The 26,563-nt window shown below is 37.4% G+C and overlaps 1 protein-coding gene and 1 long non-coding RNA gene across 2 annotated transcripts in view; one reads left to right on the forward strand and one right to left on the reverse strand.

The window, feature by feature from the left end:
* Window positions 1-90: 90 nt before the first annotated feature.
* On the forward strand, window positions 91-3,639 carry LOC112906800. The gene is made up of 2 exons (XR_003232602.1): window positions 91-221; window positions 3,151-3,639. It is a non-coding gene; the product is annotated as an uncharacterized LOC112906800 (long non-coding RNA).
* Window positions 3,640-3,948: 309 nt separating this feature from the next.
* LOC108744964 overlaps window positions 3,949-26,563 on the reverse strand; it is a 30,025-nt gene continuing 7,410 nt past the window's right edge. Inside the window, exons 3-4 of the mRNA XM_025981737.1 lie at window positions 7,837-7,929; window positions 3,949-7,524 (exon numbers count right to left, since the gene is read on the reverse strand). Of these exons, the coding sequence (XP_025837522.1) occupies window positions 4,033-7,524; window positions 7,837-7,860 (3,516 nt within the window). The 5' untranslated portion in view covers window positions 7,861-7,929 and the 3' untranslated portion in view covers window positions 3,949-4,032. The remainder of the gene's footprint in view (window positions 7,525-7,836; window positions 7,930-26,563) is intronic.

Here is a 26,563-nt window from a genome sequence, read left to right on the forward strand (position 1 = left end):
GTAGTAACGGATTACTGTAAAAAAATTTGGAAAATGACTGCAATTTTTTTAATCGTGGCATTATCTAAAATAAAACACATTTTATTTTATTCATTATTATCTAATATTTTACATTTATAATATACAATTTCATTTGAGTTACAAGTACCACATACAGGTAATTAAATTACAAATGCCTCATAGTAACTATGATCAAATATGACAGCTATGACATAATAAAGGTTCGCAGGAACCTACTTTAACTGCTTTTTTCCCATTTAACATAAAAATAATTTAGGATAATATACATTCAACTTCAGTTTTTTTTTTTTATACATCCTCTATACTAAAACACAGATAACAGGTAGTTTATTATATCCAATTCTGGATGTAATAATAGCATAGCTGACGGATATTGGAACTAAAGTAACAAACAGGTAAGTACAAACAGCCAGTTTATTGTATCAGGATGTATGCAGGACGATTCAACGGTAAACGCCACCCCAACTTACAAAAAGATAAAAACAAAAGGAAGTTGAAGAGCTTCGGTCTACAGCGTAACGTAACTCTCTCCAATCTTCTTCAGTTAGAAACAATTGAACGAAAAACAAAAAAGATATAAATTAATTGGTGAACGTTTGTAAAAATTATTAGTAAAAATAAATACTTTACAATTCAGTAACTAATAAATTTAAAGTAGGGCGGCGAGTCGCAGATATCATCCCTTACACTAAGAACAAGGCAAGAAAATTCAAACTGAGAAAAAAATATTGTTCGCTTATTTTGTTAGGCAATTTTAAGGCGAAAACCAACAAATAAAATCTTCGTTATACATACAATACTATGGCACGCATTCTTTTATTCAATATTTTACTATTGTTAGAGGTTTCTAACATTTAAATCAGTCTTATAACAGCAAGAACAAAAGGTGCAAAGCAATAAAAAACAAAATTATAATAACAATTATTTAGTGTGCTGTAAGCAATTTAATTACAATTTTTTTAATTATGCTATTGTAACTGATCCAATCGTGAAAATGCCATACTTTTAAGTTAAATAAAAAAGTCCCTTAAGACGTCCTAACAAAATAGCAACAACTTTACGTCGTTATGTTATATCAAAACACTCTGTATATTAGAAAGGAATGTATACAATATGTGCTACAAAAACGCAGCAGGTCACGTTAAATAGTAAAATCAATAATGTCACGTTGGTCCAGTACAAAAAAAAAACAGTAACATTGAAAAAAAAAAAAACAAACGATTTTTAAAAAGTGTAAAACAATCGAAAAAGATAAAGTGGCAGTTAAAAATGAGTATTATTGTTAATATTATTATTATTAGGAACAGCCAAAAAGGGCCAATATAAAGACATATTTATGGAGTGCTATGTGTATATCAATAAAAAAAAATTAGAAAAGACGGGATGTAAAATAAAAAAGTCACTATCAGGTGTCTAAAATAAATATTCTTACTAGCGTACGTACGACACGTACATAAAATAATACTGAAAACAATCCCAAATTAAATCAACTACATTGGCAAGTTCGATAGGGACAAAAGTTTGAATATTGGATATTATTATCAAATACCCGGAACTTTATTGTTATTATTATTACAATTAGGTATATTAATTTAAACGGGTGTCTTTTGATGTCTCTTTTTTTTTTTAATAAAGCATGTCACTGCTGGCTAGGGACGGTAGTCAAATATACTTTTCGACTCTAAAAACATTTTCGTTACAAAAAACATCGCAAGCGAAACTGGATAGAAATTAACAACACAGATGATACTTTTTACTGTACGCATTATTACAAGGGAAGAGTTCGACGTTGTTTCTTCTACCTCTTCACCGTTTCAAACTTTCAGATCAATTTAAAGAAATCACAGGCGCGCGTCATTTTATTATTATTTTTTTTTTGAACACTTTAAATAATGTCATCTAACATTTATTTATATCGCGATAAAAACATTTAAAAAAATGTCCAGATGAAGGTAATCTTATAANNNAATATTATCTATTATTATTATACTATTTACAAATTACAAACCCCTATCATCGTCGCCGACCGTTTACATTATTTTATTTTCGCCTCTTTTTTTTCAAGCATCTATTATCAAACAACGAACTTCTTGTAACAAGCACCATACGTAGACATTTAAAAATTCGCCCCCCTCCCCCCACACGTGCTTCTGTGTATCTTTGTATTTTATTACAACTAACAAGAAGGTTCGTTCAAGTTATCCCTTATTATTAGGCTTTCTTAATGTACAATATACATATATCTGCTAATAATCCTAATTAGATCAGTAAAACACTTGTTTACGTTAAAACATGTTCTCTATAAACACACACTCACACACCGTCCAATGTTTACTTGATAATACATCATTATAACGCTACCACAGCTCTCTATATTTAAAACAGATAGTTTTAGCTGCCTGATGGTATTTTGTTTTCGTTTTTGTTTTTTTTTTCTTTACTCTTTCCCCTCGACGTATTTGATGATAAAAAAGCTTTGTTTTTTTACGTATCACAAAAAAAGAATTGTTTCGGGAACCTTACACGCCCTCAATCGGGTATCTATATCACATTCGCATATCTGCCGAAGTTTTCATTATTAAGTCAAAAATTAGAGAAATTGCTATTACTTTTCTCTATTAACGTCGTCTAAACCGAATTACGATAGTGAAATTAAAAAAAAAATGCAAAAGTAATTGAAAAAGAAACGCACAAACTTCTATTAATTAAATTAAAGCTATTGCGAAACAGTCATCACTGGACAGAATACAAACTGGTTCATTAAATTTGTAGAGTACTGTACATTTATACCTATTTTTAAATCGAATTATTAATAGATGTACACTACGCAAAAATTAGTCGTACTGTTTCAAAATTTTTGTAATACACTGTACATGGATTTGCACCAACAATCAGCTCCTACAGTGTGAACCACAATTAATGATATTCCAACTTTCAAACGTAAACTGTTCTACTGCTTTTTATTCGCTAATTAATACCAAAAATAATAATGTGAATTAAATGCGAAAAAATTAAACTAGCAATAAATAATAATTTTAAAAAGAAAAAAAAATTAAACAAAGTCGTAATTCAGTTTAGACCGTTTTGGCAAAAATCATAAATCGACCCGCCGGCTATGACATAATAAAGGTTCGCAGGAACCTACTTTAACTGCTTTTTTCCCATTTAACATAAAAATAATTTAGGATAATATACATTCAACTTCAGTTTTTTTTTTTTATACATCCTCTATACTAAAACACAGATAACAGGTAGTTTATTATATCCAATTCTGGATGTAATAATAGCATAGCTGACGGATATTGGAACTAAAGTAACAAACAGGTAAGTACAAACAGCCAGTTTATTGTATCAGGATGTATGCAGGACGATTCAACGGTAAACGCCACCCCAACTTACAAAAAGATAAAAACAAAAGGAAGTTGAAGAGCTTCGGTCTACAGCGTAACGTAACTCTCTCCAATCTTCTTCAGTTAGAAACAATTGAACGAAAAACAAAAAAGATATAAATTAATTGGTGAACGTTTGTAAAAATTATTAGTAAAAATAAATACTTTACAATTCAGTAACTAATAAATTTAAAGTAGGGCGGCGAGTCGCAGACATCATCCCTTACACTAAGAACAAGGCAAGAAAATTCAAACTGAGAAAAAAATATTGTTCGCTTATTTTGTTAGGCAATTTTAAGGCGAAAACCAACAAATAAAATCTTCGTTATACATACAATACTATGGCACGCATTCTTTTATTCAATATTTTACTATTGTTAGAGGTTTCTAACATTTAAATCAGTCTTATAACAGCAAGAACAAAAGGTGCAAAGCAATAAAAAACAAAATTATAATAACAATTATTTAGTGTGCTGTAAGCAATTTAATTACAATTTTTTTAATTATGCTATTGTAACTGATCCAATCGTGNAAAAAAAAATTAAACAAAGTCGTAATTCAGTTTAGACCGTTTTGGCAAAAATCATAAATCGACCCGCCGACCCCCGTAAGTCATTAAATATCAGGCATCACTGTAATGGTTTAGGTCGTTGCCCTGCTTCTTGATTTTTTTGCTTTTCTCAACGGGTGTCGACTGTTGCTGTTGTTCCATGTCCTGCAGATGCCTGAAACGTACGAAACCCTGGTCGTCGACCAACATCGAATCGGGTATCTGATGACTGGGTAGGGTCTGCACCCCAAGATGGGGTCGTGCGTGGTTCTTTTTCGTTCTTCCGGTCGACCTGCGACCGGAAGTGTTTGACGAGTTCCGCGATCTCCGATCGAAATCGTTCCGTTCGAATTCATGCCTGGTTCTTTCGTATTGATTATTATCAATCGGCTCGCTATAAACGTTATGGTCCTGGTGATGGTTCGAACCGTAATCGTGTTGGTAGTCTTCGTTATTGTATTCGAGATCGTATTTAGGTTTCGTATAATATTTCGCACTGTCGTACGTCTTTCGGCTTGAACTTCTGTCGGTTCTCGAGGAATTTGTCAAGCCTCGTTCGAAATGACCAGAGTTCGGTTGGACGTTGTTCAAACTGTTTTGGTCCGAGCTCTGGTGTATCCGGTCCGAGCCCCATTTGGGTCTTTCGAATCGGTCAAAATTCGAACCCCTTTCGGAATCGGACATCTGGTATCTTTCGAGGGTCGATTTTTTATCGAAAGAATCGTTCTGGAATGCGCTTTTAAGAAGATTCGGCCTTTCGACCGGTTCCGTCGGAATATTGTCCAGTATCATTTCGTTTCGGCTGTAATTCAACGCATTCGGGTTCGTGTTGCAGTTGTTGGGGAAGATATTGTCGTTGCTGGAGTCGCTGGTGGTGCAGGGAAACAGGGGGAATCCCACCGTTTGTTTTTCGCGCTGAGACATCCTCAAACTCACCACTATCGCCAACAGGGTTATTATGGATATCTCCAAGACACGCACCGACAGTTCGAAACCCCACAGCATCCAGTGGTGCTTGTTATCGTCGGTGAACCTGTCGATTTTGATGAAGAAGAGCGCGTACAATTGCACGAAACCTAACAGTACGAACAGTAAAGCTATGGCGATGGTAATGTGGGACGCGTAGCTGATATTCTGGGTGCATATTTCCGACAGATTCTGCGTCTTCTTGGCCAAAACGTTCTTGATAATCTTGTACAGGTACAAGTAACTGAAACCGAGCGCCCACGTCAACAGTACGAAGACGGGCTTGCAAACGATTATGCCGCCTTTGTCGAAACGGCCGAGGGTTTCGGTCACGCTCACGCAGAAACACAGACCGATATGCAGCACCCCGAAAACGACCAGGAACATCGGTTTCGTCTTCAGTTTGAGATGATTGAGGGTGCGCTTCAGGAGGAACAGTATCAGAACGGCGAACGTGGTTGCGAGAAGACTCAGCGGGAAGTTGTGCAGGAAATCGTAGATGAAGATGATGGTGAACGAGTTGCCTCTGTTGTACGGGTCGTATGTCAGATAGAAGATGCGCAGGACGCAGATGACCGTGAGCATTAGGTGTATGGTGAGGAAATAGCTCTTCGAGAACATGTGAGGGTCGTTCTCGTATCGCACGAGTTTGTATATCGAGAATGCCGCCAAAAGGATGTAGCAGACGACGACCAAGTACACGTGCACGTTCCAACAGATTAACCAGATTTCGTCACTATTGGCGATCGTCAGGTTCTTCTCTTTCTCCTTCACGTTCGGTAAATTGAGGAGTTCGGTAGGGGGTAACGTCGTAACGTCCTTCCTGGTCTTTTCCGAGTGATCGCGTCGTATTGTCACGCTCTCGGACTTCTCGGACGTTTTCGGCTCTTCGTTACGTTTCGTGTTGGTCTCCTCGCGAACCTTCTTATCGTCCGCCTCGTTCTCTTCGTATTTTTGCGAGCTTTCGTCGTAACCTTCGTCCTTTTTCTCGTCCTGCATTTTCGTGCTGGTCGTGTCGACGATCGGAGTCCTCGGTTTCGTACTTTTCGGTTCCGATTTTTGCACGTTCGGCGTCGCCGTGACGGTCTTCAGCAGGATGTCCGAAATGTCTTCGTGACGGCCGTTCGAGCCGCTCAGTATTCTCGTGATCGAATGGACGTAGCCCTTCTCGTACTCGAAAGGTGTGTCGTTGTTTCGCCCGTACACTTCCCCGAACCTGTCGAGGTTCACGTTGTGCGACGGTGTGTTCAGAGTCTTCTTGCGCTCGCCTTTCGCCTCGGACTGGGCCGTGTCGTAGGTCAGGTTGCGGGAATTGCCGTCCTGCCTTTCGGGATTCCTTTCCGAATTGACCGCCTTGCTCGGCGGCAGATCGGGCCTGTAGGGGATCCTGTCTTTGTTCGGCATCAACGAGGGCGGCGGTATGGGACGGCGGTTCGCGAATCCGTCCGAATTGGTGCCCCTCAGGGTCGGCTTGTCGGCGAACGAATTGAAATAGTCCTTCGGGAGCGACGGCGTCAGCATATCCCTGTTGGGCGGCACGTATATCGGAATGTCTTTGCTGTAAATCGATTTTGTGGGTCTAACGTTCCGGAAGGCGTTATAGTTCGTAGTGGTTTTAAGTACGTTCTCGGTCACTTGTTCGTGACGATTGTTCGGGGGTTGTTGGAATTCGGGTCGTAACCGATCGTTGTTGTACCTGTTGGGGTTGTTGTAGTGGCGGTTGTTGTTATTTTTGAGTATATCGGCCGCTGGTGCCGTCGTCGGTAACGTGTGGTCCCTTTCGAGGTCTTCCCCGTAGTTTCTACCAGCACCGTTGTTGTTTTCGTCAGTCGGTCTTTCGAAGTCGACGTTCTGCACCGGAGGACTGGGCTTTTTCACGTCCACCCTCAGCCACTCGTCGTTGCCGTCCGAGTAGCGGTACGTGGTGAGCAACGGGGTGGCCAGAGTGGTCAGGGGATACGCGTTATCCGGTATGGAACGTTTCGTCGTGCTGCCGTACGCCACCTTGTTGAACACGGCCGCGATACTGTCCTCGAGGTTGATTTTGTCGTTGGGATACGCGGCGACCACCGAGACCGAAAACACCGCGTACAAAAGCCACCTGTTGTTGCTTTTAACGCATCGCAAACAGTGGAGGCACATTATAGTCACTAAGCAAACGATTAGACTTAAATCCGCACATGCGCACACGCACCTATTTACAATAAAATTCTTGATAAAACCTAAAGAGTCAGTTAGGGTTGATCTAAAGCTAGTTCCAGAATCACAGAATTCGTTCTCGACGACCATTGTCGCAGCTGCATCAGTCCTGATGATATCGTCATCATTCGAAACGTACGGACGACGGTCGAAAACAATATTGTCGCGTTTTCTGCCAATATCGCCATTACAGTAATAATAATTGTTGCAGTGTTGTCGTTTTGTGGCGCCCTCGTTTTGCGCCGAGCTATCGACAAACATCGGGGACACCCCTCGATCGCCGCCATTGCTACTGTTACCGTCATTACCTTTATTACAACCTCCGCCCAGATGGGTCTGGTACCTGGGCAGTTTACGTTTGAACTTGACGTACTGTTCGCACTTCGCCCGGGCGCAGAAGTCGTCGTTTTGACTCAAAGGCATCTTCTCTTTCTTCTACGACGGACCTGGACGATGCTTGGGTTCCACCTCGAACAACATTTATTATAGGATCTGCAACAAAGAGAAAAACGCGACATGTAGCACACACCAACTCATAATTTTTTGCGCATTACTGTACACTAAATCGGAATGCAATTTCACAATCAGAGCCGGACTCAGTATTAAAATATACTTGTTTAAACACATACATTATTTATGTACGGCACTGTATACTTAAATCTTATGATTGTCTCATTATCCTCCAAAAATATGATNCGCCCGGGCGCAGAAGTCGTCGTTTTGACTCAAAGGCATCTTCTCTTTCTTCTACGACGGACCTGGACGATGCTTGGGTTCCACCTCGAACAACATTTATTATAGGATCTGCAACAAAGAGAAAAACGCGACATGTAGCACAAACCAACTCATAATTTCTGCGCATTACTGTACACTAACTCGGAATGCAATTGGAATTGGGACAGCAATTTCATAATCAGAGCCGGACTCAGTATTATATATACTTGTTTAAACACTTACAATATTTATGTACGGCACTGTATACTTAAATCTTGTGATTGTCTCATTGTCCTCCAAAATATGATAAATACTGTAAAAATGGATAGCTAAGCAGAAGTTTTCTGGTGTACAAGATTGCTCTTCCCTTGTAAAGAATTAATACGGGACGACATCGTCGAACGGATAAAAAAATAGAAGTAATTTAATTTCACTTCCCCGAGGACTTCAAAACCGCAAGACTTCTATCCCTTTTACAATAACAGGAAAAAGCATCCCTGCCATCCGTAACGTAATTATTCAAAAACTACGACCCAAACAATTATTTCTAAGACAATTCTGATTATTACAGCAGAAAATACGCGGACATTCGTGAAAATTTAATTATCATTAAAATTGATGTAGTTTGCAAAAAAATTAAAATATTAATTATACATACACAGAGAGAAAAATCTTAGAAAAATTACCATGATCGTCACTGTAAAGTGACATATTTCATATATAATTGCCGTTAAAATTAGGTCATTCTTTAAAACCATTTATTTCGTAAGTAGGTACGCCGATTTCTTAATCGATTCATACGTAAAGATTCAAAATTAATTAAAAACCGCATAACATAATTGTGGTCGTACAGCCTTTTATGGTCAACAATTTTAGAGAAGTTATGCAACAAAACAATTAAGAAATTCTTTATTATTTCAAATTTTCCTTCGAATTAGCTGCAGATTTATTTTGCAGAAACCGAAAAGCGCTACGAACAAATGCACCATATAAATAATTGCACATCCCGTTCAATACCCAAAAAAAAAATTGTTCCCGCTTCTAATGACAAAAGACGTATATATATATATATACTTTTCATCCACATAGATCAAGCACATTAATGCTAAAGCAAGGCCTTTTTCTGTAATGAACACGTTGTATGTCGCCGTTAATTCAGACTTGGCAATCAAAATGATTACTTACTACCACACCAAACACCACTGCATCGGCTTTACCAACGCCAGATCCCTCGATGATTACCGTTCGTTGTTGTTGCATCTTTCTTTTCGTTGAATGAAGAAAGAAATAAAGGATCGAATATTATTACGTATAATTATATCGGTCTCGTACGGCTTTTTTCGCTGCCAAAACTGTAACAACCGTGGAAGTACATACATAAATAACGCATTCGCGATGTACAGTAATCCAAAAATATAATGCACAATAACAACACATAAAACTTATATGTATAAAGTTATTTTGCTTGAACTGATGTAGGACAAACGAACAGAGCAGTAAACACGAGATTAAAACCCAACCTAGTAAATAACTAAACAGAATTCACCACTAACAGTTCACACACATTATTGCTGGAGCTCCCTGGTGTTACGACAAAGAGAATGTGAACAGATTTAAACCTTAAGGATGTTTGGGAGGTATGTCAAAATGCTACGAGACAAATAAAAATTTGGAAGAACGTTCCTCATTCAATTCTAAAACTCCTGTAAAAATTACAAATCGATTCACTAAACCGTTAAAAAGTTATTGAAATTTTAAAAAATTGTAATTTTACACGTCATTTTATGGAGATTCGTTAACCGAACAGATTAAATTTATTTTTATTAACAGAAAAAAAGCTACCAGAAATTTCAAACTTTTATAATAAGTAACTTGAACTCTGGAGAATCACTTTAGCGTAAGGTTATTCAAATTCACTAAATGGTTATCGAGGAAAAAATGAAAAATTAGCTGAAAATCTCGTTTTTACTTGATAATATAATGATAATATTTATAATTGTCTGAAATAAATGCAATTTTAAAGTTTTAATTATTATTTAAACATATTAAAAAGTTTTAAGCTCATTATTAATAGAGATTGAAGGTAAATATTTTTTTGTTTTGAAGTTGAAATCAAGGCATATTTACTGCCAAGTCATTTAAAAATTTTCCATATTATTCGTTATTTCTTATTTAATTCAAAGTTTTCGGTCAAATTCCAAATTTTTTCTCAAACCGTATACTTTTCTTTAGTATAGATAGTTTTTATTTACCTCATGATATGCTACAAAACCTAATTAATCACGAATTTCTAATTTTATGTGCTCTTGTCTCCGATTGTACCTCCCAAACATCCTTAATGTGAATGTTACTAGGCACAAAATGTTTAGTTGGAATTTCCCCGAATTCGGCTTTGATAACACCACAACGATCAACTGTAGGCATACATTTTTATACTCGATAAAAAAAATGCGCTTGTGAAATTTTTGCAGATTACGCGATCTGCGGTAATTGAGTTAGGCAAATTTTTCTGATTTGTACATGCAAATATAGAGGTCGGCTTTTGATTATTTTAATATACATATGGTAATCGACGTGCAGGATTAGTTTTGAGGTACAAATACGCACACAGAATTTCCATACTTATATTCATACGTAATTGTACGATATTCAACAAAAAAAAAACGGACGGACAGACAGACACACGAGTGATGCTATAACGGTTCCGTTTTTCATTCGGACTGAACAAACCATAAACTTCTTATTGACGTTTCCTGTAATCTATAAGTAAAGGACTATTTTCTGTATTTTTTTCAAAATTTTAGGTTCACTAGTTTCGGAGAACGGTCAATTTTCACCTATTTTCTTAAATAACTTTAGAAATATTTATTTTAAAATTATAAAAAAATACATTCGAGACCCTTACAACAAGCCCTTTCATTTGATATACCACACGGGACAGTTTGCAAAACTTTCTTTTTTTAATTCCCCATTGGCCCCCGCAAAAATGACCCCCGTGTTCGAGATCAATTTATTTACGTTACGCGTCCGTGTTTGGTGAGTGATCCAATAAGGGTTCCGTTTTTCATTTGGACGGGCGGAACCCTTAAAAAACATACATTCAAATTTTTTAGACAATATCGACTGGTTGTACCCGTTTAAAAACGCTTTCTGTTGTTAATCCCTATACATGCGTACGTCAAACTACACAACAGCTATTACGAAAATTTTGTTAGTCAGATATTTAACAAAAGTAACCATTGTTAGACGAGATGATGATATTGTCTTTGAGAAATTCGCGATTCGTATCCTTACACCAGGCAATACGACTGACTCAGCAACACAAACAATAATAATAATAAAAAAAAAAAAAACGAATTCGCACAATGTCTACTTTGCATGCCCATCCAGGAACTGTCAAGCAATTGTCTGTACCAACATGTCAGGCCCATTATGCTATGTACCCTGTACGTAGACGCCTTATGTACAAACGGACTCGTACATAACATAAATACACTCACCGTGAAATTCTTGTGCTTGACCTGATCATAAACTCATATAATGTACCTAGGTATTCTTCTATCTGCACTGCACTGTCTGCTGTAGCATTCAAAGAAGGCACCACATCGAGGTATGTCTGCGGACGAGTGTATTTGTTCATAATGAAAGTAGTTTTGTTGTGGTTTTGATTCGAACATTTCAATGGCGATTCAAGCCATCATAAGAACACGAAAATAATGTATCTAGTTGATGATGTTCGTCATGTTTTATGTGAAATTCTTAACAACTATGAAATATACTATCACTTATCCTGTTGTTGACAATAATTACATTTTCTGTAGCTAGGAAATAGAGGAAATGACTTGACTGCAAAATATGAATGTCAACATTTTTCACTATATTACGCCAAATTTCTAACTCCTAGACTATTAATAATTATTTGTTGTTCCTTTATCTGCATACAGATACAAATCATTGTATATATCAAGCTGGGTCAACAAAGTGATATTCCTTACTTCTGGAAAGCATCATTATTTGTTGCTAATTCGTTACCAACTCTAAAAATTTGTCGCTTCAGTAGATACAAAATCATTAGATAATTAAATAATGGTGGTGCGACAAAGTTATATTCCTTATTTCCGAAATGCACCATTATTTGTCGCTAATTCGTTACCAAATCTAAACATATGTCGCTCCAGTAGTTATACAAAATCATTAGATAAACAAATTATAGTAGCGAGACAAATTTACATTCCTTATTTTTAAAATTCACTATAATTTGTCGCTAATTTTTCACCAAATCCAAAAATTTATCGTCCTAGTAAACATACAAAGTCATTAGATAAGTAAGTAGAGGTAGCGCGACAAAGTTATATACCTTATTTCGGAAATTCACCATAATTTGTCGCTAATTTGTCACTAAATCTAAAAATTTGTCGCCCTAGTAGAGAAACAAAATCTCTAGATAAATAAATATTGGTAGTGCGACAAAGTTATATTCCTTATTTCCGAAATGCACCATTATTTGTCGCTAATTCGTTACCAAATCTAAACATATGTCGCTCCAGTAGTTATACAAAATCATTAGATAAACAAATTATAGTAGCGAGACAAATTTACATTCCTTATTTTTAAAATTCACTATAATTTGTCGCTAATTTTTCACCAAATCCAAAAATTTATCGTCCTAGTAAACATACAAAGTCATTAGATAAGTAAGTAGAGGTAGCGCGACAAAGTTATATACCTTATTTCGGAAATTCACCATAATTTGTCGCTAATTTGTCACTAAATCTAAAAATTTGTCGCCCTAGTAGAGAAACAAAATCTCTAGATAAATAAATATTGGTAGTGCGACAAAGTTATATTCCTTATTTCCGAAATGCACCATTATTTGTCGCTAATTCGTTACCAAATCTAAACATATGTCGCTCCAGTAGTTATACAAAATCATTAGATAAACAAATTATAGTAGCGAGACAAATTTACATTGGTTATTTCTAAAATTCACTATAATTTGTCGCTAATTTGTCACCAAGTCTAAAAATTTGTCGCCCCAGTAGAAAAACAAAATCATTAGATAAATAAATCAAGCTAGCAAGACAAAGTCATATTTCTAATTTCTGACATGCACTATAATTTGTCGCCAAGTTCGATAGTTCCAATCGTTATTTGTCAAACAGCTCAAGCCTGGACTGCCGACAAAATGGATAGAAGTAAAATGTTTCAGCGATAAATTATTTATTACCCTTACAGCGCTTCATTTTCATGAAATACCATGTAGGTACAGCTTGATGTTGGGCATGTCGTCTACTTTTTGTTGATAATCGTCTGGGGCGACAAACTTTTGGATTTAGTAACAAATTAGTGAATAGCGATATCGCATTTTAGAAATAAGAAATATATTTGTCGTGCATACTTGATACACACGAAGTCATTGTCTACTACATTACAAAACACTTATACTCTGTTTAAAATAAAAATATTGACCTAAGACTTCTCCAACCCGATTATTCGACAAATATCTCCTTTACAAAGAGAGAGAGAATGTGGATGAATTGTAAAAACGTCAATGTCTCTTACTGCCGGCTTGTTTCTGCGTACTTCCTGCACACTTTCCAACAAAACAGATCCGGCGAGACGCTTCAAATGAAACGATTTGGTCTAATAGGAAGTCCTAAGCCACCTTGGTTGTGTTTCAGAACCGATATTAAAAGAAAAAGAAAACGAAATCGCGTATACGAGATGTGACCAATAAATTGCGTACCATAGCAACGTAAAAATAAAGAAAAAACATACTCTGAATTTCACGAAATACAAAGGCTAAACCAGGATAAGAACAAGTAAAGGTATTTGTCCCAATCAATCTTTGAACTAACGAACTTTGCAGTTAAATAACCGCTTCTTTTCAACATTACAACATACAAAGATATTATATGTACCACCTCCACTTCTTCCTATCCTGAGCTAAACTTTGAATTTCCCTAAAATTAGAACATCCTACATCCTTAACTATTTGCGAACAGTAATCTAATCTAGATCTACCTCTACTCCTCTTAACTCCTGTTTCTGCCTTTAATATGTCTCTGACTAGCCCTTCATGCCCGAGAAGGGGAATCGACTTCCATAAGGTGTTCTATTAGTCATGAGAAAAAATATTTAATCACCTTGTATGACGACAGAAGAAATTTAACAAAATACAACAATTTTCTATTGAAGATGTAAAAAGGAGGATGTTGTTCCTTTCGTTCTAGCACAGGTTACGAATGTTATCGCGACACGCTTTCTTTTGTTGTTAATTATCTCGAATTAAAAACAACAGCCTTTTTATATTTCGCTTAACTCTGAAAACCGTACTACATATTTGTTATTACGACTATGGCCTCAATTCGCTTCCATGTACAATGACATTAAAAAGTGTCAAACATCATCATCATCACCCGCTGATACACGCGACAGTCAGGACAATGGTTTCTTAACTGCCTTCTTGAACCATTTACGAATAAAGAAAACACAGTACAAATAAATTACTTATTAATAGGCTTATGCGCGAATTCTGCCTAACATTAAACAACGATTACAATAACACAATATCATATTATTCACACACTAATTGCATGAAGACAAAATAAACAAGTAATTAGTGAACAATTTCTGCTTTTTACACATGTATCTCCTAGGATCAGGAAGGATATTTCAAAATTCAGCCCCAAAAGGGGGTTAAAAAGAGTGGCACAGTTTGTATGCAATTTTTTTTTGACGTGACAACGTCTTATAATTCGATGGAGCCGGCTGCACGCACGAAAAAACATGACTCATGCGGCGTTACCTCGCTCTGAGGCGTTCCATTTAAGGCTTGAAGTGCAAGCGAGAGCGCGGAACGAGCTCCGCGTTCGGCAGCGTTCGACATCTGTCTCTCTCCTACTTGAGTGAGCGATGCGTCCGCGTGGACAGCTGCTATACAATAATACATTTCCATTTACCTCCTTCTATATCCATACAAAATATCTAACAAGTAAAATTAAAATTTTCTTTTGAAAAATGAAACCATTCCATCACTATTTTCTTATGACGTTGTCACGTTCAACTATCGTCAGTAAACCGACTTTACAGACAACCGATTTTTTTTAAATATAATTGAACCTCCAATAACAACCATTATTACCGCACTCCTTCTCATTTATCTTTCTCCTTTAATCATTTTTAATTATCCTATTGATCCCCGCCGTTTCAATTTTTTAAATTTCCTTTTACAAAAGTCGTACGGTAAAATTGCCACGACCCAGAAATGGCTAAATTAACATTTCAAAATGTGATCGGACAGGTGAGCTGCCTTGCGACATAAATTATTACAATATCATGCATGTTTATTAATTTTTATGCGCTACAGGAAAGAAAAAGAAATCCTTCCTTGAGGAAAACGGGGACCTTTCGTTAATAATTCATACACCGTTGTAGGTATAACAGCGGCGGTATCGCAACTCGTTTTTTTTTTTTTGTTGTGACCCAATTTTTATAGAATATCACGCTACACTGAAAACATCATGTAGGATTCTCTTATGTAATATTTCCAAATTGAATAATGGAAACCTATAGGAACAGTAGAGTCAAGAAACTAGAAAAAAATCAAAAGAAAGAGAGAATTTAAAGATCAGAGTGGCTGATTTTCGGTATCTAGGAAGTCAGGTAACTCTTAGAATGGAAGGAGCAGTGCAGGGTCGAGTCATCAATAAAAAGAAATCACTTGTATGCTCGTGAAAGGTAAATTTAAAAATTTGAAGCGGAAAAGGTTAGAAACGTTGCAAATGTGGTGTTACAGGTGAATAAGAATGCTTGTCTGCTTCTCATTCTGTTACACATCAATCGGTGTAATGTTATTCCTTTTCGTTGATTATTAGTGTCCGCTGCAATTCCTACCTGGCATCTCTTTTCTATGTTTACGATATTCCCTATAAAGTCTGTCGTGAGTAAAAGTAGGCGTTCTGTCAGCAACCGCTCTAGACTAATTTCTTTATTATTAGTGTCCGCTGCAATTCCTACCTGGCTCATCTTTTCTATGTTTACGATACTCCCTATAAAGTCTGTCGTGAGTAAAAGTAGGCGTTCTGTCAGCAACCGCTCTAGACTAATTTCTTTATTATTAGTGTCCGCTGCAATTCCTACCTGGCATCTCTTTTCTATGTTTACGATATTCCCTATAAAGTCTGTCGTGAGTAAAAGTAGGCGTTCTGTCAGCAACCGCTCTAGACTAATTTCTTTATTATTAGTGTCCGCTGCAATTCCTACCTGGCATCTCTTTTCTATGTTTACGATATTCCCTATAAAGTCTGTCGTGAGTAAAAGTAGGCGTTCTGTCAGCAACCGCTCTAGACTAATTTCTTTATTATTAGTGTCCGCTGCAATTCCTACCTGGCATCTCTTTTCTATGTTTACGATATTCCCTATAAAGTCTGTCGTGAGTAAAAGTAGGCGTTCTGTCAGCAACCGCTCTAGACTAATTTCTTTATTATTAGTGTCCGCTGCAATTCCTACCTGGCATCTCTTTTCTATGTTTACGATATTCCCTGTAAAGTCTGTCGTGAGTAAAAGTAGGCGTTCTGTCAGCAACCGCTCTAGACTAATTTCTTTATTATTAGTGTCCGCTGCAATTCCTACCTGGCATCTCTTTTCTATGTTTACGATATTCCCTATAAAGTCTGTCGTGAGTAAAAGTAGGCGTTCTGTCAGCAACCGCTCTAGACTAATTTCTTTATTATTAGTGTCCGCTGCAATTCCTACCTGGCATCTCTTTTCTATGTTTACGATATTCCCTGTAAAGTCTGTCGTGAGTTAAAGTAGGCGTTCTGTCAGCAACCGCTCTAGACTAATTTCATTATTATTAGTGTCCGCTGCAATTCCTACCTGGCATCTCTTTTCTATGTTTACGATATTCCCTATAACGTCTGTCGTGAGTAAAAGTAGGCGTTCTGTCAGCAGCCGCTCAAGACTAATTTCTTTATTATTAGTGTCCGCTGCAATTCCTACCTGGCATCTCTTTTCTATGTTTACTATATTCCCAGTAAAGTCTGTCGTGAGTAAAAGTTCTGTCAGCAACCGCTCTAGACTACTTAGCAAGTTAAAAGAAGAAAGTAAATGCAGCATTTTTATTACAGACTATGCCAATTTTGAACATCCCAACTATAAAACACCTTCTCAGGTATGAGGGTCTTAGTCAGCGACATATTAGAAGCAGAAACTGGACTTGAGAGGAGAAGAGGTAGACCTAGATTAGATTACTGTTCGCGAATAGGTAGTTAAGGACATGGGATGTTCTAGTATTAAGGAAATGCGAAGATTAGATGAGGGTAGAAAAAAGTGGAGTTGCGTGACGAACCAGTCTTAGAACTGACGACCTTTTGATGACGATAATGAACAAACTGTCAACTAAGTTACTCTGTTGCCAAATGCAGTGTGTAATAACAATCGGGCTGAATCTTTAATTAGCAGCTTTCTTCGCATTGGCTAAGACATAAAAATATGTATGTTCACTTATATCGGCCAAGACTGTACAATAATAATTTCTTGTTCTCCACCGCTGACACATACCGAGCTCATGTTAATAAAAGCGGAGCTTGGTTGTTTTGCGGCCGTCTTTGGCATGTTATCTTTGATTTATTCGGTGTAATTATGCCAAGAAGTTTTCATAAATTAAAACCGCTACATAATCGTACTTGCAGTACGTATTATACACCGAGAAATATACCATTTATTACAGGTATACGTACGCCTTATACCAACAGCTTGTACCGTAAAGTAACAATAAATAATAATGAGACCAACGACTTTGGATAAGTAAAAAAAAAAAATAGTTACAAGTGTCTTATTACCTATATTTTTTTAAAACTGCAGTTTCATTTACTTTTATTTGATACCCAACATGACCATTTCTAATAAATTATTAAAAGAATTGGCCCTTCTTTTACCATGTGCTTGGAAGTTTCGCCAAAATCGTGTTTCTTGATGAGTTCAGAGTTGCTAAAAGTATGGGCATTATTCACAGTGCTTTAATTTTACAATACGTACTATAGGGTTGTTCGGAAAGTCATTTTGTTTTTTTTTGTGGAACAAATAATAATCCGATGGTGCCAGGTCTGGAGAATATGGTGGGTGTAGCATTGTATCCCATTCAAGCTGTAAAAGCCTTAGGCGAGTGACCACACTTGTGTGAGGTCTCGCGTTGTCTTGGTGAAACATTACACCTTTCCTGTTGATTAGTTCTGACCTTTTTTGTTGAAGTGCATCATTTAGTTTGTCCAGCTGATGACAGTAGACTTCCGAATTAATCGTTGTGTTATCCGGTAAAAGCTCACAAAAAAACGATTCCTTTAAAATCCCACCAAACAGACAGCATCACCTTTTTTTGGTGAATATCGGCTTTGGAAATGGTTTGAGCCGGTTCATCTTTTTTGCTCCATGACCTCTTGCGTTTGACGTTGTTGTATACAACCCATTTTTCGTCCCCAGTGATGATGCGCTTCAAAAACGGATCATTTTCGTGACGTTTGAGAAGCGAATCGCAGACGTCAATGCGGCGACACAGATTTCTCTCTGTGAGAACATGGGGAACCCATACATCGAGCTTCGAGGATAATCCCAGGCCTTTCAAGTGGTCATAAACTGTTGAATTTGATAAATTTAACCTCAATCCGATCTCACGTGTTGTTATTCGCCGGTTCACATCAACTAATGCCTTTATCGCGTCTTTATCAGCTTCAACCGGCCTTCCCGAACGTGGTGCATCTTCGACATCAAAATTGCCGGATCGAAATTTAGCGAACCAGTTCTGGCACTGGCGTACTGTCAACACACCTTCTCCATACACATCAGTCAATTTCTTTCTGGCTTGAACAGCATTTTTACCCTTTCTGTAGTAAAACAGTAAGATATGTCGAAAATGCTGCTTATCGCTCTCCATATTTAAAAGGGCACCAACCAAAAACTACTGCGTAGAATTAATTGGAATTTTTCACACACAAGCCTTGCTATATGAGCTCTCAAAGCATATAAAAATTATACGGCTTAAATGTGAAGTTGGGTGCAAAAGAATACAATTAAATCCTCTGTCGGGAAAAAACGAAATGACTTTCCGAACAACCCAATATTTTGTACTTATTAATCCTATACAAAGAAAAAATTAAAATTATTTCTAACGGCTCAAATAGAAAGAAAATTTTTGCAAAGATAATTTTATTTTTTAAGTGATAATGGATTTCTTTGCAACGTTTCCACAACTAACCGAACAACACCTGACGCTTTCCCCTTCCAATCAATAGATATATATCTATTTATCTCTAACAAAATATTTCCGTTATTTCTTTTGACGCGCCACCCTCTTTTTCTTCGTCTCGTATCGGTGAGACGCCGTGCGGTTCGAACTGGGACCCGTTCTCGTTCCGTCCCGTTTTTTATCGGCGCATCGACCCATCGGCGTGGAAAAGGGCAAAACACCCACCATCACATCGTACCAAGGCAAAATCCAAACGCACGAAGGCGTAGCGGCCGCCACAAAAAGAAACAGCTGTTTGCGAACCAACCCCCGAAGATTTATCGTTCTGGGACACGACATTTCGTAGTGTAGAAACGAAACTTATTTTTTTTTTCTTTCTACATCAAACACTACTTACTCATACACATTCACAAATCAAATCTAATTTTCATCTTCATAAGGTAAATCGATAGTCTAATCAGTTCCTATATCAAGAAAATCGTATGATTTCCCGAACTCTATAGAATACCATAGATCAGTAAAGCATGTATGTGCTCTTCTGCCACCCTTTACTACTGTTTCTGCATCTAATGCGTCTCTAACTAGTCCTTCATGTCCTAGAAGTCTTCTACCATCACGTCGTTCCGAAAATATTCATTTTTTAATTGGACACAAGGCGCCAACATTAATTCAAACATTTCCTAATAACAATATCTAACAACAGTCTCATTCCCAGAGGAGAGCATACAGACGAACCAGTCAGCCTAGCGTAATATCTGAACCATTCGGCACAGGCATCACATCCACATCCCTTCCAGGTGGAAAACGTTCAGGTATTATCACAAGCGCGGATACATCGGATACATCGACGAGTTCATTATTGATAGTTATCTGTCGCGGACTAAATCCAATCACCATCGCGACTATAATGACGCAGCGGGGTGAAGGAGACGGGACGCACGTATATGCACACACACACACACACACACACACACACATATATAGGATGCACCATCCTCCAGGAACAATCCCATTGCTGGAACGAGTTCCCGTTTTAACGAAGCCTTTGTTACCGGAATACATGGAAAATGTACACAGGCCACTGACCGAAAACGCGAAAATTCGCCAAATACGACATACATACAAACATGGACGTACCTTTTGCAATTATAACACACACACACACACACAGATGCAGACACAGGTGGGATACTTGTTCCCTCACACACACACACACAAAAACACACATAATTCGCGTTTGAAAGGGCTGAGTGCTCGGCCAGCTGCTCGCGATTTCGTTTTCGTCATCGGCCAAAGAACAAAGGGCCCAGACCCTGCACGCGAGAGAAACGGTGTATTGTTTTAAATACGTCGCCCTTATACTCATTGGATAATATACAGGGCGTTTACTCGTAACCAGCGATGCAGTAAGCATAAAAAGAGCAGCAACCAGACGAACCCGGAATCGAAGAACCTGTACTTATTCTCCCGAATGCCAAGCGATAGTCTAAACTTGTTGACCAAACCGCTCGGTAGCGTTAAAGAACCTTCTTCCAGCTTTAGAACCCGGAGGAGCAACAATAGGAAGCATGCTGATAGTGGCTTCAGGTAAATGGGAACAAGAATATTGACATTTATCGGCTGAGTTCTGAATTTCAATTTTCCGGTTTACGTTTTGTTTTTTCTTTACGAATTACCGGAATTACCGAAATACCGGGCGGTAGCTCGTAATGTTTACATGAACACCCTGTATATCGCACCGGGCAGAATATGTGGCACACTTATTTATTTTAGTGCGTCTGAAAGCCCCCCGGTCTCTCTGTCGCTCCCCTCTCAGAGCGATGTGTTGTTGTTCGGACGACGTCGTCGTCGTCGTCGCAGCCGTCGAGACGCCGCACGCCGTCGGCTGGCTAGCAGCCCGCAGCATTCTTTGATCTCGCTAAAATTCGTTATCACAACAATGACCGCGCCGTCTGGCGTCGCCGTCGACGAGAGACGTCTCCCCGACCGAGCGACAAATTGAAAAGCAAACGCAATTAGGTGTACGTTACTCACTCATGTACGTCAAGTAGGCCACGCCAAGTCCCTTATTCATACTCGCATTATTATTGTTTGATTATACGTACGTAGTTGCACATGTGCGTACGTCTACCGATCTCAATATTAAAGCACTCTGTATTATAATTTGCTTTACATTACTTATTGCGTCTAATAAGAGGTCTACTTGTAACGTGGTTGCAACAAAAACAAACAACCCCTCTTCAATTCGGAAACACTCCGACGATATTATAAACCCTCGCCGATGCTAAAAAATGAACCCCAAAGATGGGCGCAGAACACGTATATCTATAGGAAAACATAAAAAGAAAAAGTTCGTGTAATTTCTATGATCGGCAAACATTTTCCCTTACCCGTATGTATTTCCGTACAGTTGTATACAGGTAAGGCAAAGCACTAGTCAAACGAAGAAATTACATTTCACTAGACATTCTATTTACCGACGTTCGGTGTCCAATTCGTATATCCCAACTGCTATAATATGTCGCACTCGAGAAAATTCAGTCTATAAATTATTTAAATTGTTTTAATTTTCCAAAACTTTTCTACTTTTCTAAGAAAATCGCCCATTACGTTAGCTAAACTTCGCATTTCCCTAAAACTAGAACAACCCACATCCTTAACTATTTGCGAAGGGTAATCTAATCTAGGTCTACCTCTACCCCTCCTAACTCCTGTTTCTGCCTCCAATATGTCTCTGACTAGACCTTCATGCCTAAGAAGGTGTCCTACCAACCTATCTCGCCTATTTTTTATTGACTTCCATAGAGTCCTCTGTTCTCCTATTCTTTCCAATACCTCTTCATTTCTAACCTTTTCTACCCACGATATCCTCATCATCCGCCTATAACACCACATTTCGAACGCTTCTAACCTTTTCTTTTCCGCCGCTCCCACTGTCCATGTTTCGCACCCGTACAACGCCGTGCTCCAAACATACACCTTTAACAACCTTTTTCGAATTTCTAAATTAACCGTTCGCGAGCATAGAAGTGACTTCTTTTTATTAAAGGCGACACGACCCTGCGCTATCCTCTGCTTTATATCCCTACTACTCCTTCCATCCTCACTTATCTGACTTCCTAGGTATCTAAAATCAGCCATTTCTTCTAATTTTTCGTCTCCTATCTTTATATTCGCTCTTTCCCTACTTTTTCTTCCCTTGCAAATCAGTATTTTAGTTTTATCTACAGGAAAACATAAAAAGAAAAAGTTCGTGTAACTCTATGATCGGCAGACATTTTGCCTTACCCGTATGTATTTCCGTACAGTTGTATACAGGTAAGGCAAAGCACTTGTCAAATGAAGAAATTGCATTTCACTAGACTTTCTATTTACTGACGTTCGGTGTCCACTTCGTATATTCCAAATGCTATAATATGTCGCATTCGAGAAAATTCAGTCTATAAATTATTTAAATTGTTTTTTTGTTTTAATTTTCCAAAACTTTTCTACTTTTCTAAGAAAATCGCCCATCGCGTTACGCGTCAAAAAAGTTGCAAACTGGCAAAATTTAACCGCAAAGTTACGCGATCATGTACATATACTTTGCATGTTTACAGCACCCATTTTACAAGTATAATAAGGGTAGTAAGTGGATATTTCAGCACGAACGGAGGCGAACACAAAAAATCAATTACCACAAAACACATCTAAATAGGTATCTCTTCAAATCACACAAATCTAAATTGCCTTTTTTTTTAACGTCAAACATAAGGAGCCTTCAGCGTAAAATTTGCATATAATGACTTTTTTAATTTAAATTATAACCTTTGACTAATTAAAAGCTGCAAGCGAAAAAACCCTTCTTAAGGTTTTATTATTGATAATAGGACAACTTCGTTTGTTCAAAGAACGAAAAAAAAAAAAAGAAATCACAATGTCTTCCCATTTTCTTTTGTTGTGATGGATTTATTAGAGACCGGCGTCAACTAACAAAAGAAGTTATTTTGTTATTTGCAACAGCCGGACTTGAATTTTCCGATCTGACTTTTATTAAAAAAAAAAGAAATAACAGCCACACAAATGAAATATATAACATATATAATATATCTACTCGCCAAAATAAAATGTCTACCAAAAGTCTATATTTTCATAGAGGAAACATTTTTATGGTCGGATTTTCCTTGGCTTTTATGAAAATATGAGCCCGAGGTATTTGTACCAATTTTCCTATATCGCACCGTATTTTCCACAAGGCGACGAAGACTTTCCACATGATTGCATATAATGGGAATTAATTCTTTATGCGTATGCATAAAATATCGCTCTGTATACACTGGACAGTGGTAGCGAGTTCAGAACAGAACATAGCGATACTAAACTTATTACTTTTTGAAAAATATAGGGTTGTTCGGAAAGTCATTTCGTTTTATCCCGACAGAGGATTTAATTGTATTCTTTTGCACCCAACTTCATATTTAAGCCGTATAATTTTTATATGCTTTGAGAGCTCATATAGCAAGGCTTGTGTGTGAAAAATTCCAATTATTTCTACGTAGTAGTTTTTGGTTGGTGCCCTTTTAAATATGGACAGCGATAAGCAGCATTGTCGTCATATCTTACTGTTTTACTACAGAAAGGGTAAAAATGCTGTTCAAGCCAGAAAGAAATTGACTGATGTGTATGGAGAAGGTGTGTTGACAGTACGCCAGTGCCAGAACTGGTTCGCTAAATTTCGATCCGGCAATTTTGATGTCGAAGATGCACCACGTTCGGGAAGGCCGGTTGAAGCTGATAAAGACGCGATAAAGGCATTAGTTGATGTGAACCGGCGAATAACAACACGTGAGATCGGATTGAGGTTAAATTTATCAAATTCAACAGTTTATGACCACTTGAAAGGCCTGGGATTATCCTCGAAGCTCGATGTATGGGTTCCCCATGTTCTCACAGAGAGAAATCTGTGTCGCCGCATTGACGTCTGCGATTCGCTTCTCAAACGTCACGAAAATGATCCGTTTTTGAAGCGCATCATCACTGGGGACGAAAAATGGGTTGTATACAACAACGTCAAACGCAAGAGGTCATGGAGCAAAAAAGATGAACCGGCTCAAACCATTTCCAAAGCCGATATTCACCAAAAAAAGGTGATGCTGTCTGTTTGGTGGGATTTTAAAGGAATCGTTTTTTTTGAGCTTTTACCGGATAACACAACGATTAATTCGGAAGTCTACTGTCATCAGCTGGACAAACTGAATGATGCACTTCAACAGAAAAGGTCAGAACTAATCAACAGGAAAGGTGTAGTGTTTCACCAAGACAACGCGAGACCTCACACAAGTTTGGTCACTCGCCAAAAGCTTTTACAGCTTGAATGGGATACAATGCTACACCCACCATATTCTCCAGACCTGGCACCATCGGATTATTATTTGTTCCGGTCACTCCAAAATTTTTTAGACGGTAAAACCTTCACCTCAAATGAGGTCAAAAACCTCCTCGATCAGTTTTTTGCCAGCAAAGACCAAAAATTTTATGAGCGTGGAATTATGCTACTACCAGAAAGATGGCAAAAGGTGTTGGACCAGAACGGTCAATATATAATTTAATAAAGTATTTGTTTATTATACGATAACTGTCTTTCATTTCCACAAAAAAAAACGAAATGACTTTCCGAACAACCCTATACAACGTGGTACAGGAAAAGTGGTACAAATACATTGAGTATGAGTTCAAATATTCGTTATTCGGATTATTTATCGAGGTTCTACTGTACGTTTATTTTTGTGTGACAAGTCAAAACGTACTAAGCATCCTGTAACCGTGACCAACAACTAATTGTAAAGTTTAATGTGGTTATTGCAAAGAAAGAAAATAACCAGAGTAGATGGACATGGAGAGAATAGTAATTTCCAATTTGTTCGGTTTCGATTTTGACCTTAATTTTAGAAGCTCGGCGGTCAAACGGAAACAATAGAAAAAGTTAGATGAGTGCGATGCTACACGCGAATTAACTCTAGAGATATTGTACGCGATCGTAGCCATAATCACTGAACCAGAACGTTGGAAAGGTTTTCATTATATTATGTATAATAACATGGAGATCGTTAGTTTTATAGATTTTGTTATATGTTTATAAGTGAAAGTACACAGCAGTAGGTACATATTAATGCAAAAATCGCGTGAAAGTGCTAAAAACGTACGGGTCATGGGGTAAGGGCGAAAACACAAGGCCACAAGGTGACTTTGATCAGATGTTTGCGAACAGAGGAAATTAATTAGTTACAGGAAAGTGGTTTAAACAAGAAAACCATCACGAAACATTGTAATAATTCTTTAACGTTCAACTACAACAAAAAAATAAATAATTACCCGCAAATAACGTAAAATATTTATCTACACAAACATCTGTCTGCATATACTTTGCATGTTTACAGCACCCATTTTACAAGTATAATAAGGGTAGTAAGTGGATATTTCAGCACGAACGGAGGCGAACACAAAAAATCAATTACCACAAAACACATCTAAATAGGTATCTCTTCAAATCACACAAATCTAAATTGCCTTTTTTTTTAACGTCAAACATAAGGAGCCTTCAGCGTAAAATTTGCATATAATGACTTTTTTAATTTAAATTATAACCTTTGACTAATTAAAAGCTGCAAGCGAAAAAACCCTTCTTAAGGTTTTATTATTGATAATAGGACAACTTCGTTTGTTCAAAGAACGAAAAAAAAAAAAAGAAATCACAATGTCTTCCCATTTTCTTTTGTTGTGATGGATTTATTAGAGACCGGCGTCAACTAACAAAAGAAGTTATTTTGTTATTTGCAACAGCCGGACTTGAATTTTCCGATCTGACTTTTATTAAAAAAAAAAGAAATAACAGCCACACAAATGAAATATATAACATATATAATATATCTACTCGCCAAAATAAAATGTCTACCAAAAGTCTATATTTTCATAGAGGAAACATTTTTATGGTCGGATTTTCCTTGGCTTTTATGAAAATATGAGCCCGAGGTATTTGTACCAATTTTCCTATATCGCACCGTATTTTCCACAAGGCGACGAAGACTTTCCACATGATTGCATATAATGGGAATTAATTCTTTATGCGTATGCATAAAATATCGCTCTGTATACACTGGACAGTGGTAGCGAGTTCAGAACAGAACATAGCGATACTAAACTTATTACTTTTTGAAAAATATAGGGTTGTTCGGAAAGTCATTTCGTTTTATCCCGACAGAGGATTTAATTGTATTCTTTTGCACCCAACTTCATATTTAAGCCGTATAATTTTTATATGCTTTGAGAGCTCATATAGCAAGGCTTGTGTGTGAAAAATTCCAATTATTTCTACGTAGTAGTTTTTGGTTGGTGCCCTTTTAAATATGGACAGCGATAAGCAGCATTGTCGTCATATCTTACTGTTTTACTACAGAAAGGGTAAAAATGCTGTTCAAGCCAGAAAGAAATTGACTGATGTGT

Source organism: Agrilus planipennis, unplaced genomic scaffold, assembly GCF_000699045.2.
Source record: "Agrilus planipennis isolate EAB-ADULT unplaced genomic scaffold, Apla_2.0 scaffold42, whole genome shotgun sequence".
NCBI classification, from domain to species: Eukaryota; Metazoa; Arthropoda; class Insecta; order Coleoptera; family Buprestidae; genus Agrilus; species Agrilus planipennis.